This window comes from Schistocerca nitens, chromosome 1 (genome assembly GCF_023898315.1).
Source record: "Schistocerca nitens isolate TAMUIC-IGC-003100 chromosome 1, iqSchNite1.1, whole genome shotgun sequence".
Lineage (NCBI taxonomy): Eukaryota > Metazoa > Arthropoda > Insecta > Orthoptera > Acrididae > Schistocerca > Schistocerca nitens.
In genome coordinates, this window is record NC_064614.1 from 650439545 (window position 1) to 650454331 (window position 14787).

The 14787-nt window shown below is 38.8% G+C and overlaps 1 protein-coding gene across 1 annotated transcript in view; it reads right to left on the bottom strand.

The window, feature by feature from the left end:
- LOC126258576 (uncharacterized) overlaps nt 1–2560 on the bottom strand; it is a 93421-nt gene extending 90861 nt beyond the window's left edge. Inside the window, exons 1-3 of the mRNA XM_049955652.1 lie at nt 1653–2560; nt 1434–1577; nt 1092–1167 (exon numbers count right to left, since the gene is read on the bottom strand). Of these exons, the coding sequence (XP_049811609.1) occupies nt 1092–1167; nt 1434–1577; nt 1653–2029 (597 nt within the window). The 5' untranslated portion in view covers nt 2030–2560. The remainder of the gene's footprint in view (nt 1–1091; nt 1168–1433; nt 1578–1652) is intronic.
- Nucleotides 2561–14787: the final 12227 nt, after the last annotated feature.

The window sequence follows — 14787 nt, forward strand, 5'->3', positions numbered from 1 at the left end:
TAGGCCTTAATTTGCAGAAGAAATTTCTGAGAATGTATATCTGGAGTACAGCATTGTAAGGTAGTGAAACATGAACTGTGGGAAAACCGGAACAGAATCGAAGCACTTGAGATGTGGTGCTGCAGACGAATGTTGAAAATTAGGTGGCCTGCTAAGTAAGGAATGAGGAGGTTCTGTGCAGAATCAGAGAGGAAAGGAATATGTAGAAAATACTGACGAGCAGAAGGGACAAGGTGATAGAACATCTGCTGAGACACCAGGGAATGACTTCCATGATACTAGTGGGAGCTGCAGAGGGCAAAAACTGTAGAGGAACACAGAGATTGGAACACATCCAGCAAACAATTGAAGACATAGGTTTGCAAGTGCTACTATGAGATGATGAGGTTGGCACTGGAGATGACATAAAAAATGACATCTTTGAGCATGTTGATACATATAATGCCCAAATTATGAGTAATTTTCCTTTCAGACCTGACAAACTTATAATACAAATGCAAAATTCTAGAATTTGTAAACCACTTCCAAAAAGGTGATAGAAATTGAGATACATAACAACAATCTTTGAATTTTGTCTAAACACAATGTTTGAAATTAACTGCTCATTCAGTTTTTTCATCAGTTACATTAGATAAATTCTACAGAAAAGATGTTTCAAAGGGAAATATGCAGATTTCAGTCCAAGCATGCTAAGTTAGTTGAACAATATGAATACAGGATTCCAGGTAAAAAAAATCTGTGTTTGCAGTTTATACTACTATGACACTATAAATTGTGAATCCTTTCTGATCTTGCTGACGAAGCTTTAAAAATTTAGTTTATTTGGAAAAGTGTGGGTAGTATATCCTAAAAATTCCTATGGAATGTCTCCTGTTCCCAATATGTGATTTTGATGGTCACTTAATCAAAGATATGGATAGACATTATTAAATGGTAACAATTAAAGCGTTCTTTATAGCCATTATAAGAATATATCACCAAAATGGTGCAGGTAAAAAACTGTTAGCCTACAGTTTCTTTAAAATAAAACACAGTTCTCAATATTTAATAAGATGCACCTAGATTTCGACAGTAATTTTATTTAATTTTACCTTTGAGAACACCATCAAGTCATATGTCAGCTGTCCTGATCTACCAGCCAAGTCTATTTTTGTCAGAACACTGCAACTGAAATTACAGAAAACAGACAGCAATGAAAGCAGTCAAACACTGCATATTGTTATCTGCTGCAGAACACCTAACTCAGTAACACACAAAAAAAATCTACTGTTTGTGAGCAAAATGTATTTCACAATTGCTGAGTTATTTGAGTAAATGCAATACAGTTCAAAGCACTTTTCGCTCATTCTCATTGGAAAGGCGGCTTAAAGTACCATAACAATAGGTTCTAATAACTTATTCCATCTTATTGTCATTATTGCAAAAATACGTACTGTGCCACGCCGTTATTCTCTATAAAATTGAGGCAGAAAGTATCAATTCCATTAACGAGATGTATTGTGGCGACAAGCGAAATAACGAAGTATATCACGTTGAAGACAAATGCAGGGAATACTATCCGCCAAGGCTGTGGGAGCCTAAAAATTGTAAAACTTGATTAAATACAAACTTAGATAAAAAATAATTTTCATCCTCCAAGTGTTACTGCTTACCCTGATACTGCTTTCCCGCCTTTACCACACATCATAAACAAAGTGGCCCACACCAATGAAAATATAACTGCTGCAACAGGTACATACTGACAGAATTCGCAAGTAGAATCTTTACCCCATAAAGTCTTTTCAGCATCAATTGGTAAATGCAACTTTCTAGACTCATTTTGTGTGTTCCCATTATGCAGAAAAGTAACGTTGCTAAATAGGAAACAGTTGCCTGCAAAACTTTCTGTTATACCACTGACACAATAACTTGTTGCAATTCCAGAGAAGAATATAACTGTATAAAATATAATCTGGAAAGCTTTCCAAGCGCTCAAAACAAGATTTGAATCTTTCTCTAAAAGACGAACATAGTTCTCTAGAACTGCCATTTTAATTTCAAAACATCATACTTTCTCTTTTACAACTCCATTTTATTTATTATTATTTTTCTGATTGTGGTTCTCGTGTCACCTGTAGTAAAGCAGGGATTTCAACTTTTGTAAACATAAACAGACAATCTCCGAAAGCCACGCCCTTCACCCAAACATCATTTACAAACCAAAGATGAAAAGGAGCAAATGTGGAGTCTGATAATTTAGAAGATACTATACACACGTGCCTTTCTGGCATGACAGTTGTGAAAGCTACTTTGCACGAGCGGCTTACTTGTCTCAGTCGAGTATTCGTAGCTTGTGTATCTATTGAAGCGCACCTAGCACCTTATTATTTTCTCCGACTGGCCTCTCACTGGTAGTCGTTTGTGTTTACAAAACGGTATGCGTTCTGAGTGTGCCTACTTTGGTATTCTGTCAGGCTTCTGTCCGCACCCGTGTGTAGTTTCATAACCTACTCTACACAATCCGAAGCCTCCAGTATGAAAACACAGCACAGCTCTTAAACAGACACCAGGCCTCGCAGTATGGACGTCACAGTGCACATGAAGAACAAAGCTGTTTTACTCTCTGATAGAAGTAATGGTTCTTTCGACAAATGCGCACAAGAACGAATCAATGATATCTTCCTATTTAAATATCTATAAATGTAATTTTGACAGGTGTCCAAAATTATGAATCACAAAACGGATCATTCTGAAAATGCAGATATCAAGTACCATATCATATATGACAGAACTTGTCGTATGGCCATACATAAATGCAACACTGTGATTAGCACATATGCATAAGAACAGATCAGTAATACTATTCCTCATTTAAATAAACAACAATTGTCAGTTAATAAACAACGAAAATCACGATAGGGTAAAGGGAGATATATTCGATATAAATTTGTTTTGTTATATACTTCTGATGTTTATGAAATTAATATTTTATGAATACTTGCCTGTCAGGAATCGGACGTAATACAACGGTTTTAGACTGTATTTCTTATTTAAATAGTGCTACTGAATAAATACTGCCGCTTCTTACAAACAATAAGAAGTATGCAATTTCGTGGCATAGGTAGGTAATTTTGCGATAGTAGTAATCTAATTTCGGGATAAATTATAATTACGGTAATTTCACAACAAATTTATTGCATGACTTCTTTTTTTACACACTAACAATACAAATCATCATGAAAGTGAAAATTGTCTTCATTATTGTTACAACACACTCCTAGGCATTGTCGCTTACGATGTCTGAATCCTCGAACAGTTGTCGCATGACGCACATATTAACGTCCCCCTCTGCGCCGGAATGCTAGCAAAGGAAATGGTATGGTGCTAAGCAAAACGAGCAATGGAAACATGTAGCTCCATTTTTTTTCTTTCATCACTTGAGCAAGATTTATGGCATGTACCACAAACCCAATCATCTTCTGTCTTGTCTTTTTTGCGAGATGTTTGATGTATATACTTTTAGTTGCAGTTTTTTATTGAGACACTTCGCTCCCTAATGTTTTTTTTACTCTTTCCTGATTCACAGTAGGCCTATTGGATTTTATCGCTGCTGTTACCAGAATCAACAGATCTTTTTCCTTGTCTTGTGCCACAGGCCTATTTTGTGAAGGTTGAACAGGCTTATTTGCTAACTGTGAAGGAGCAGCAGCTTCTCCAGAAACAGCATCTCTGTTGAATGGGTAAATTCCAGCTTTTCTGAAGGCGTTTTGGATCTTCTTCGCACAAAAACTCCGAATAAATGCTGGATTTAAAACTATATGAAAGTTGCTTCTGTTCGGCTCATCAGCCGGATTTTTTTTTTTTTTCATGTACTGGTCCAGGTTTTTGGCCCAGTGAGCCTTCACTGATTTATACACACCCACATCAAGTGGCTGCAGCAGATGCGATGTGTGGGCGGGAAATGTCAACAAGAAAATTTGATTGACATTAGACACTGCTATGACATCAGGGTTAATATGCGATGCTTGAGAATCTATCAGGAGGATAACAAGACGATCAGGGGGAGGGGGGGTGGCATCCCCCCAAAAAATTTAACCATTCTACAAACAAATCACTATTAATCCAGTCTTTCAGAGAGAGTTTTACTAATGAATTTTGAACATTTTCATTCTTTAGCACATTGCTCCACCGAACTACCTTTATTATAATCATTGGTGGAAAGTAAGATTGTACGTCATCTTGTAGCTCAACCACCACCATTAGCTGGCACTTCCTTTTCGGAGTTAAGAAATTTCCATGGATATTGTCTAGGAATTTAAAGATTAGAATATACAAAACTGTTATTCTACCAATTGTGCTGTATAGGTGTGAGACTTCGTCTCTCACTGTGCAGAATGAAAAGCCATTTCGAACATGGGCGTACCCAGTGAGAGGCAGGGGGGGGAGATGCCCCCCCCAGAAGATATTCGCAGTTTTTCATTAGTTTACTGTTTTATTTAATAAAAAATGCAGTTTGTTTTCTCGGATTGTACAAGTGCATTTTTGTATTTAAAATGTTTATTAAAAGCAGTTTTTCACTGGTTTACTGTTTTATTTAATAAAGTGCTGTATGTTGTCTCGAGTCCTTGTTTCCTGAGACTAGTATGACCTGCCCCCCCCCCCCCCCTAGTTCAGATCCTGGGTACGCCCTTGATTTCGAGTATTTGAAAACAAAATTTTGAGGAAAATTTTCGGAGCAAAAAGGGATGACATTGTCGGAGAGTGGCGAAAACTGCATAACGAAGAGGTTCACGAACTCTGTTCAAGCCCTGACATAATCAGTATTATTAAATTATGTAGGCTGCGATGGGCGGGTCACGTAGCTCGAATGGATGAGGGCAGGGCAGTGTGTAGAGTACTGGTAGGGCACTTAGAAGGAAAACATCCTGTGGGGAGACCGAGGTGTAGATGGGAGGACAATGTGAAGGCTGATTTGAGGAGCCTAGGTATTGAAGGTGAATCGAAGAAAATAGCCCAAGACAGGGACAGATGGCGAAAATACGTTGCTGCGGTAAAGGACTCTCGAGTCCGGTAAGACCAGTGTGTGTGTGTGTGTGTGTGTGTGTGTGTGAGAGAGAGAGAGAGAGAGAGAGAGAGAGAGAGAGAGCTCGTTTTGGTAATTCGTATGCCGCTTTTCTCACCATCATAACTGTCAACCCTTAACCCAGTTCTTGCATCATTATAGTGTGGTTGTATATTTCTGTCTCAAGACATGGTGTTAGAACAAATAGTCTTCCTAATTTAGGAGGATCTCGACTGTCTTTCACACTTCTGTAGAGGTAGTCTTTTAATGTGCTGCACGGAACATCCATTTGCTTTGAAGCTTTGTATATAGACACATTATTAACTTTCGCTAATTCAGCAGCGGCTAGAAGTTGCTGAATAGTATACCTGCGGTATTTTGAACGCTCCCTTGGCGTCTTGTATGTGGCCTACACTAAATGTAGTTAGGTAATTTCGTGATAAGTCAAAACATAAGTTAAGAAGTACAGACGTGTAGAAAACACTATTAGCAATAACTTTGCTTTAGTACAGTAAGCTATCACGTTTACAATTCATAAAATTACGCAAAATAAGAGCGCATGCAAAGACACCATTGTGTGCAGTGGAATGTACTAAGAAATTCACTGTTACCCCTAAGCTTGTATTGTTGACTTTAAGCGTGGTGGAACAGAAACAGGCACATGGTGCCCTCTGGCGGGAAGCACGGAAATACCACAACAAGGTCCAACCTTCTCCTTGCATAGGGATGTACGCTGCACACAAGCAAAAAATTATCACGAAATTACTTATACCACGAAAATATCTCCATTTACCCTACACGAAAACTAAACATTGTGCTGGTGTCAAGTATAACACAGAATGTATGGCACGCAAATAACTTGTAAAAAACAGTTTTACCATAGCACAAACTGTAAAAGATAGTGATAGATTACTTTCACGTATTGCATGCAAGATGCATCAAGTCATTTATAATATTGTTATATGAACATTTCATTCAAAGAAATTTAATTATCTATATCCTCAGTGTAAACAGTAAGATGTTCGGTTTGACAAACAACACTGTTCTGATGTGCTGTTTTGGTGTACCGGTATTTGTCCAAAAGCAATTACTCGAAAGGGAAATGTAAAAAAAAAAAAAAAATTGAGGAAATGATGCACAGTGTGAACACGACTACCATTTGAGTAAGTATTTTACACGTTTTGTGGCAGATAAAGGTTTCATGTGGTGTTTGAAATTGGTTTATATTTCGCTTTACTCTGCTTTATCGCCACAGGTTCTTCAATATCAGAAAAACCAGCAGGTGAAAATCTTCTGTAGGATAGTTACTCAAGATCCGTACTAGAGTCTCTTACCATTTCTTATAATCTCATTCCCTTGGTACACTTCCCAACCAGGGTTATGGGTACCAGCAGCACTGCTATTGATAATATTTTCGTAGATACTACCACACTAGCAAATCATATTATAAATCATATATTTAATGGCCTTTCAGATACTGATGCCCAGTTGCTTATATTTAATATAGTGGGGTCTGATTCAACTAATAAAAGAAACTATACAAATAATAAATGAAACAGGAATTGACAGTGTAAAAAACTGTTTGAGGAATACAGACTGGAAAGATGTATACAATTCGTCTGGGATAAATGAAAATATAACTGTTTCTCTAATGGTCATAGTTCACATTAAAAACTGCTACCCTAAGAAAGTAATCAAAGCAAATAGATTAAATGTTTCAAAACCTTGGGTAAAAAGTGGAATAAAAGTATCTTGAAAAACAAAAAGAAGACTGTACTTAATGTCAAGGGAAAACTATGACAACAGAGCTAACTCACATTACAAATTATATTGTAAAATTCTAAACAAAGTAATCAGAACCTCAAAATGTATTTATTTTCAAGAAAAAATAAATGCCTCTAATAACAAGATAAAAAATGGAACATAGTAAAAAACGAAACAGGAAAAGCTAATCAGGCAAATGAGGAAATTATGTTAAATGTAAATAATGAGTTGATTAGAGATACCTCCAAAATTGCAGACACTTTCAACAAATTTTTCCTTTCAGTAGCAGACAACTTAGGTTTGCATAGTTCATTAGAAGACAGCTCAAAATATTTAAAAAATGCATTTCCGCAAAACATTGACAAAATTCAACTATATCCTACCTCACCGAAAGATATCTCTAATATTATTAGCTCTCTCTAAAAAAAATGTTCCAGTGGTTATGTTCCTATTACATATTAATGACCTTCCATATGCGGTGTCACAAAATGAAAATTTTGTCTTATTTACAGATGATACAAGTATTGGTATAAAAAACAGTACCTGTGATCTCACTGAGCAATCAGCTAAAGAAATATTTGTACGTATCAATGGGTGGTTCACAGCAAATGGATTGTCACTGAATTTTGACAAGACCCAGTACATGCAGTTTAGTACCTCACAAAGAATATCTGACCCTCTAAGTACAGTGTATTCAAAGAATGAAATTAAAGCTGTAGACAGTGTCAAATTTTTAGGTCTACAAATTGACCACATCCTAAACTGGAGAACTCACACTCTAGACTTAATGAAACACCTTAGTTCAGCTACATTTGCAGTAAGCATGATAGCAGAAAGAGATGATTTAAAAATGAAGAAGTTAGTTTATTCGGCCTACTTCCAGTCACTAATGAGTTATGGAATCATCTTTTGAGGAAACTCCTCTCACAAAGAGAACATTTTCCAAATTCAGAAATGAGTCGTTAGAATTATATCTGGTGTCGGTCCTAGATCATCATGCAGAGACCTCTTTAAGAAACTTGGTATTCTAACTACTAATTCTCAGTACATGTACTCATTCATGTCCTTTGTCATTTCCAATATGTCTTTTTTTACACAAAATAGTTCAAAACGTGATTATAATACCAGAACCAAAAACAATCTGTATAAGGACTATAAAATCTTAACATTAGTACAAAAGGAGTCAAATACATGGGTATTCATATATTCAATAACTTACCAGAGCATATCAAAGGTCTTGTAAGTGATAAAGATCGGTTTCAGAGTGAATTAAAGAACTTCCTGTTGGCCAACTCCTTCTGCTCCATCGATTAATATTTTAAAACCTTTGACTCTTTCCACATCCCAGAAACTCCTCTCCAAGCGATCCATGGAAAACGATAAATGTAATGTGTGAGAATAAGGCATGAAATTACATTAATATAGGTTTATTCGACTTATTTCCTGAAGAACTGTGTAAGAAAGTATTAATTTTACACCTATTAATCTTTACATATGCTTGGTAGGTTCCCAGGAATTACGCCGGACAATATTGTAAAAACCACACAATATTTCAGCGAGACAACTGCCCGCCATCTTCAGGTGCTACTGTTGCGTCGCTGAGAAACTAGTCAATTTATATGTTGGCTTTGTAGAACATCGCAGGCGCCAGCGGGGCATAACGTCATCGAAGACCACTCGTAGGCGGCGTCGAATACCAGAGCCCTCTACTGGAGAAACGGGTCGCGGTCTGGGGAAACGCTCCGTGGCGCGGGAAAATGCGGCCGGGAGCGACAGACCCCGTTCGCGCACGCGAGGTGTTGGCGCTCGATATAAGCAGCTGCGCTAAAGTTTCCCATTTGCGTTAACATGGTGCAGCTGCTAATCTGCGGTTGACGATTCCTTAGTGCCGCCAAGGCTGGCTCCCAGGCTTTGCTCAGGTGAAACCCCGTGTCTCTGTTTATTAGGTCACTGCTTATACGTATTTCGACCGCCTCTTTGATGATGGAGTCCCAGTATGTAAAGGCATACGAGAGGATCTTGGTTTCTTCATAGTTCATGCCGTGTCCTGTGTCAAGGCAGTGTACAGCAACCGCAGATTTCTCTGGCTGACCCAACCTCGTGTGACGTTTATGTTCGTCGCATCTGTGTTCAACCGTACAACAAGTCTCCAAAAAGATCCGACAGATGCCGTACAACGGAAGACATCCGCTCATCTCAAATCCAGCCAACTTCCTGACCATCTGAAGAAGAGTTTAAGAGAATGATCACCAGTTCCGCCACGACTTTATGGCCTGCCAAAGATACATAAGGAGAATGTTCCGCTTTGCCCTATTGTCAGTAATGTAGGTGCCCCATTATACCACCTAGCTAAACATGTAGCTTCTCTTCTGAGTCCCATGGTCGGGAAATGTGAACACCATATTCGAAACTCAGAAGATTTTATACGGCGATTGAAGAACCTGCGCCTTGAATCTACTGACTTACTAGTGAGTTTCGATGTGGTTTCTTAGTTCACACGAGTGCCTCTGATGGACTCATTACAAATCACAGGAGCTAAGCTTGAAGAGGACATCTTACACCTTTTCAAACACGTGCTTACCTCTACTTACATTTTATTCAATGGGCAGTATTTTGAGCAGACTGACAGAGTTGCTATGGGTAGACCTCTGTCTCCCATAGTAGCTAATCGTTTTATGGAAGATTTCGAGGACAAAGCACTTCAGACGGCGGTTTTGAAACCCAAATGTTTTTGGAGATATGTAGATGATATGTTTGTGGTATGGCCGCATGGGACAGCAACGCTTCCTTCTTTTCTGGAACATCTGAACTCCCTCCATCCAAGCATCTGTTTCACCATGGAGGTAGAGAAAGATGGAGAGCTCCCGTTTCTGGATGTTTTAGTTCGTAGAAAAGGAGACGGCTCCTTGGGTCACAGTGTGCTCCGGAAGCCTACCCACACAGACTTGTATTTACAAGCTACGAGCTGTCATCATGCCTCACAGCGCCGAGTTGTGTTACGGACGCTAGTGAATAGGGCTAGTGCCATCTCAGATCAGGACAGCTTATCGGCAGAGCTTAGCCATCTCCACTCTGTGTTTGCCCAGGACGTGTACTCCGAGAAACAGATCCGGAATGCATTTCGACCAGCATGCTCCAAATCTCAAGAACAACCTGAAGAAGCAGAGAACACCATGGGGTTGGTTTTTCTACCGTACATCGGTGGTGTGTCTTTTAAGATGGGCAGAATTTTCAAGAAATACCGGATTAAATGTGTTTTCCGGCCTCCAGCACGAGTGCAATCAATGCTGGGCTCTGTTAAAGACAACCTCAGCCTGAGGAGTCCAGGAACATATAAAGTCCTGTGCCACTCTGGGAAGTCTTATATTGGCCAGACGTGTCGTCACATGAGATTGGGTCAGCCAGAGAAATTTGCGGTTGCTGAACACTGCCTTGACACAGGACATGGCATGAACTATGAAGAAACCAAGATCCTCTCGTATGCTTCCACATACTGGGACTCTATCATCAAAGAAACGGTCGAAATACGTATAAGCAGTGACCTAATAAACAGAGACACAGGGTTTCTCCTGAGCAAAGCCTGGGAGCCAGCCTTGGCGGCACTAAGGAATCGTCAGCCGCAGATTAGCAACTGCACCGAGTCAACGCAGATGGGAAACCTTAGCGCAGCTGCTTAAATCGCGCGCCAACACCTCGCGCGCGAACGGGGCCCATCGCTCCCGGCCGCATATCGCGACCCGTTTCTCCAGCAGAGAGCTCTGGTATTCGACGCTGTCTACGATTGGTCTTCGGTGACGTTATGCCCCGCTGGCACCTGCGCTGTTCTAGAAAGCCAACATATTAATTGGTGAGCTTCTCAGCGACGCGACAGTAGCACCTGAAAATGGCGGGCAGTTGTCTCGCTGAAATATTGTGCGGTTTTTACAATATTATCCGGCGTAATTCCCGGGAACCTATCAAGCAGATGCAGCGCCAGGAAAGCCTCAAACTGCACAATCTTTACATAGTTTGAATTTTTGGAGTTCCTTCCACTGATAACATGTTGTTGCTGTTGTGGTCTTCAGCCCTGAGACTGGTTTGATGCAGCTCTCCATGCTACCCTATCCTGTGCAAGTTTCTTCATCTCCCAGTACCTACTGCAACCTATATCCTTCTGAATCTGCTTAGTGTATTCATCTCTTGGTCTCCCTCTACGATTTTTGCCCTCCACGCTACCCTCCAATACTAAATTTGTGATCCCTTGATGCCTCAGAACATGTCCTACCAACCGGTCCCTTCTTCTCGTCAAGTTGTGCCACAAATTCCTCTTCTCCCCGATTCTATTCAATACCTCCCCATTAGTTATGTGATCTAAACCATCTAATCTTCAGCATTCTTCTGTAGCACCACATTTCAAAGGCTTCTATTCTCTTCCTGTCCAAACTATTTATTGTCCATGTTTCACTTCCATACATGGCTACACTCCACACAAATACTTTCAGAAACGACTTCCTAACACTTAAATCTATACTAGATGTTAACAAATTTCTCTTGTCCAGAAACGCTTTCCTTGCCATTGCCAGTCTACATTTTGTATCTTCTCTACTTCGACCATCATCAATTATTTTGCTCCCCAAATAGCAAAACTCCTTTACTACTTTAAGTGTCTCATTTCCTAATCTATTACCCTCAACATCACCCGACATAATTCGACTACATTCCATTATTCTCGTTTTGCTTTTGTTGATGTTCATCTTATATCCTCCATTCAAGACACTGTCCATTCCGTTCAACTGCTCTTCCAAGTCCTTTGCTGTCTCTGACAGAATTACAATGTCATCGGCGAACCTCAAAGTTTTTATTTCTTCTCCATGAATTTTAATACCTTATGAGTAATGGAACACCATGGTGCCACTCTTATTGTCTCTGTAACGATAACTGGGACATTGTATTTGTATGACAACTCTACAATGTTATTTAATTAATAGTAATACATACCGTTTATGACACAAGTAACACACAACTTATTGCTAACATATTAATTTATGCAGATTATTCATTGGCTCCACACTTATAAGCTTTTTTTAAATTTCGTTTCTATAATAACAAATGAGTAAAAAATACGTCTTTACAGAAGAATCAGCAACCTTTGTGCATGTAGGGAAGCATTTTACCAGATGTTGCTTTGAAGTCAAAAGAATTCGTATGTCCGTGAATCCATTACCTGTGTACTGCATCAGTAATATAGGCTGTCTACACAGTGTTGCCATTTGTCATGGCTCTAGCTTGAGGAAAGTTGGCTGTGGCAGTTTGATTCCTAAATGGTGAAAGTGAGTTTATGACAGACAGTCCTTCTTATAGAAAATCGGAACGTAGTAGCAGTCTTAAGGAAATAACAATGATGATAGAATTTATTAATGCCCTAAGAAAAATTCATGGTGGATGTTGTTGAGAAAGGTTGTATCATAAATTCTGCCCACTGCACCAAACTGAAGGAAAGGTTAAGTATCGTCCAAACATTTCGAAACTTCAACATTTATCTGTGCAAGAAAATTTATGCATGCGCATCAAACAATATTTATAATATATCCAGGATTTGTGCCAGATAATTGTACCTTCCTTCCATTTTCACAAGCTCAACACCTCATTCATTCTGGTGAGATGTTGACTCAGCACATTCAGAGTAACCAAGGGGACAACAACAGTGAAAGCACCTTCAACGTTCTAATGCCAGTGGAAAGTAGGTACTTTTTGGACTAATGAGAAACGTGTTTGTAAAAACACTTAAAAACGGTGAACTCAACATATCAAAACTAGCAGCTCACTGTAAACTAAAATAGGTCATTGTTTTAAAAAAGTAATTTTTTAATTTTTTTAAATTTATTTCTTTTTTCATTTGAAATGGCATTTCTGTATCACTTTGTAACTGATCCATGAATGAATGAAAAATACTAACTAAGTAACTCAGGAGGCAGTACACAGTGCCTTCTTTTATTGAACTCATTATACTTTGTTTCATTTCTAAATGCCAAATATCACACAAAACTGTTTTCTCTTTCAATAGAGCTGACACTTGCACTGTTGAAACAACTTTCATTACAATATGTTTTCATCTACTTACGTCTGTATTTGTTGTCGTTGTTGTTGTTTGCTTTAATTTGGTTGCTAGAACACTAGTAAAATGGTATCAGTTTGCAAAGGAAACTGCATTTGAAACACTCAGGTGACGTATCATAGAATATTGCTGAAATATGTGGTGGTACCTGTGCCAAACAAGGCTAACAAGGGACACTGAATGTATACACAGAAGGGCAGCATGGGTCACAGATTGATTTTGTCTGTGGGAGAATGTTACAGAGATGCTGAAGAAACTGACCTGACAGACATTTGAAGATAGAAACAAACTATCCCAGAAAAGCCTTCTGATGCTTAAAAAGCTTCATGAATCAATTTTAAGTGATGCATTTAGAAATGTACAACACCACACATTTAGCTCCCACTGGGATGTCAAGGATAATATTAGATTAACTGCTAAGGTATTAAATATTCATTCATCTCACACTCCATATCGTAATGGAATAGGAAGATACAATGGGAACTATCATCTGCCATGCATGTCACAGTTTTGTGCGGAGTATGGATGTAGATGTAAATGTAGTAGACTGGTTTGTTGCAGCTCTCCATGATACTGTATCCTACACAAGCATTTTATCTCTGTATAACTATTCTAACATAGAGCCATTGGCATCTGCTTACTGTAATTATCCATTGGTCTCCCTCTACAATTTTTACCTCCCACACTTTCCTCCATTTCCAAAGTGATGATTCTTTAATGCCTCAGCATGTGCCTATCAACTGATCCATTCTTTTAATCTATCTATGCCATAAATATTTTCCCCAGTTTGATTCATTACACCCTCCCCCTTCTGCGCATTAGTTACTTTACCAACCCATCTAATCTTCAGAATTCTTCTGTAGCACCTCATTTCCAACTTTCTGTTCTCTTCTCAACAAATTCCTCTTTCTCAGAAACGCTTTTTGTGTAACAGCCACTTTCCATTTTTAATCCTATCATATTTATCACTTACTTTGCTGCACTAACAGATAAACTCATTTAGTACTTTTAGTGTCACATTTACTAAAGTAATTCCTTTGGCATTGCCTCATTCAATTCGACTACATACCATTACCCTTGTGTTGCTTATGTTTCTTTTCAAGACACTACCCATTCCATTCATCTGTTATTCCAACTCCTTTCCTTTCTCAGACAGAGTTACAATATCATCAGCAAACCTTAAAGTATTTATTTCTCTTCTTGAAATTTAATTGTCTCTCCATGCTTCTCAATGGCTTCCTTTACTTATTGCTCAATGTACAGATTGAATAAAACTGGGGATAGGCTTCAACCCTGTCTCACTCTCTTCTCAACCACTACCTTCTTTCTATGTACTTCAACTCTTACAATTGTAATTTCATTTTAGTACAAGTAGCAAACAACACTTTGCCTGTATTTTACCTTTACTAGCTTCAGAATTTCAAACAGTGTGGTCTAGCCAACATTGTCAAAAACTTTCTCTAAATCTAGTAACTTTGCTGTTCCTTAAACGGGGCTTCTTAGATAAGTTGTAGGGTCAGTAGTGCTTCATGTGTTCCTACATTGTTCTGGAACCTAAATTGCTATTCCTTGTGGTGGGCCTGTATCAGATTTTCCAATCTTCTATAAATAATGTGTGTCAGCATTTTTGCTTTCAGATATTCAGTCTCTCATACGTGAGAACACTGATAGGTAAAACATCTAGTCTCCATGCAACCTGCTCTGGCGTAACCACAAGCTCCAGAATGAAGAAGAAGAACGCAAGACCAGAGAAGGCAGTGAAATTACTTCGGCCAATAGCACGCTGATCAAGACGTCACCACGATAGGAGCAGCATCTAGCCAAAGTGAATATAAGTGCTGCTCCTGTCAGCCTTGGCGGACATTAGTGGACAATATTCACAGAGTAT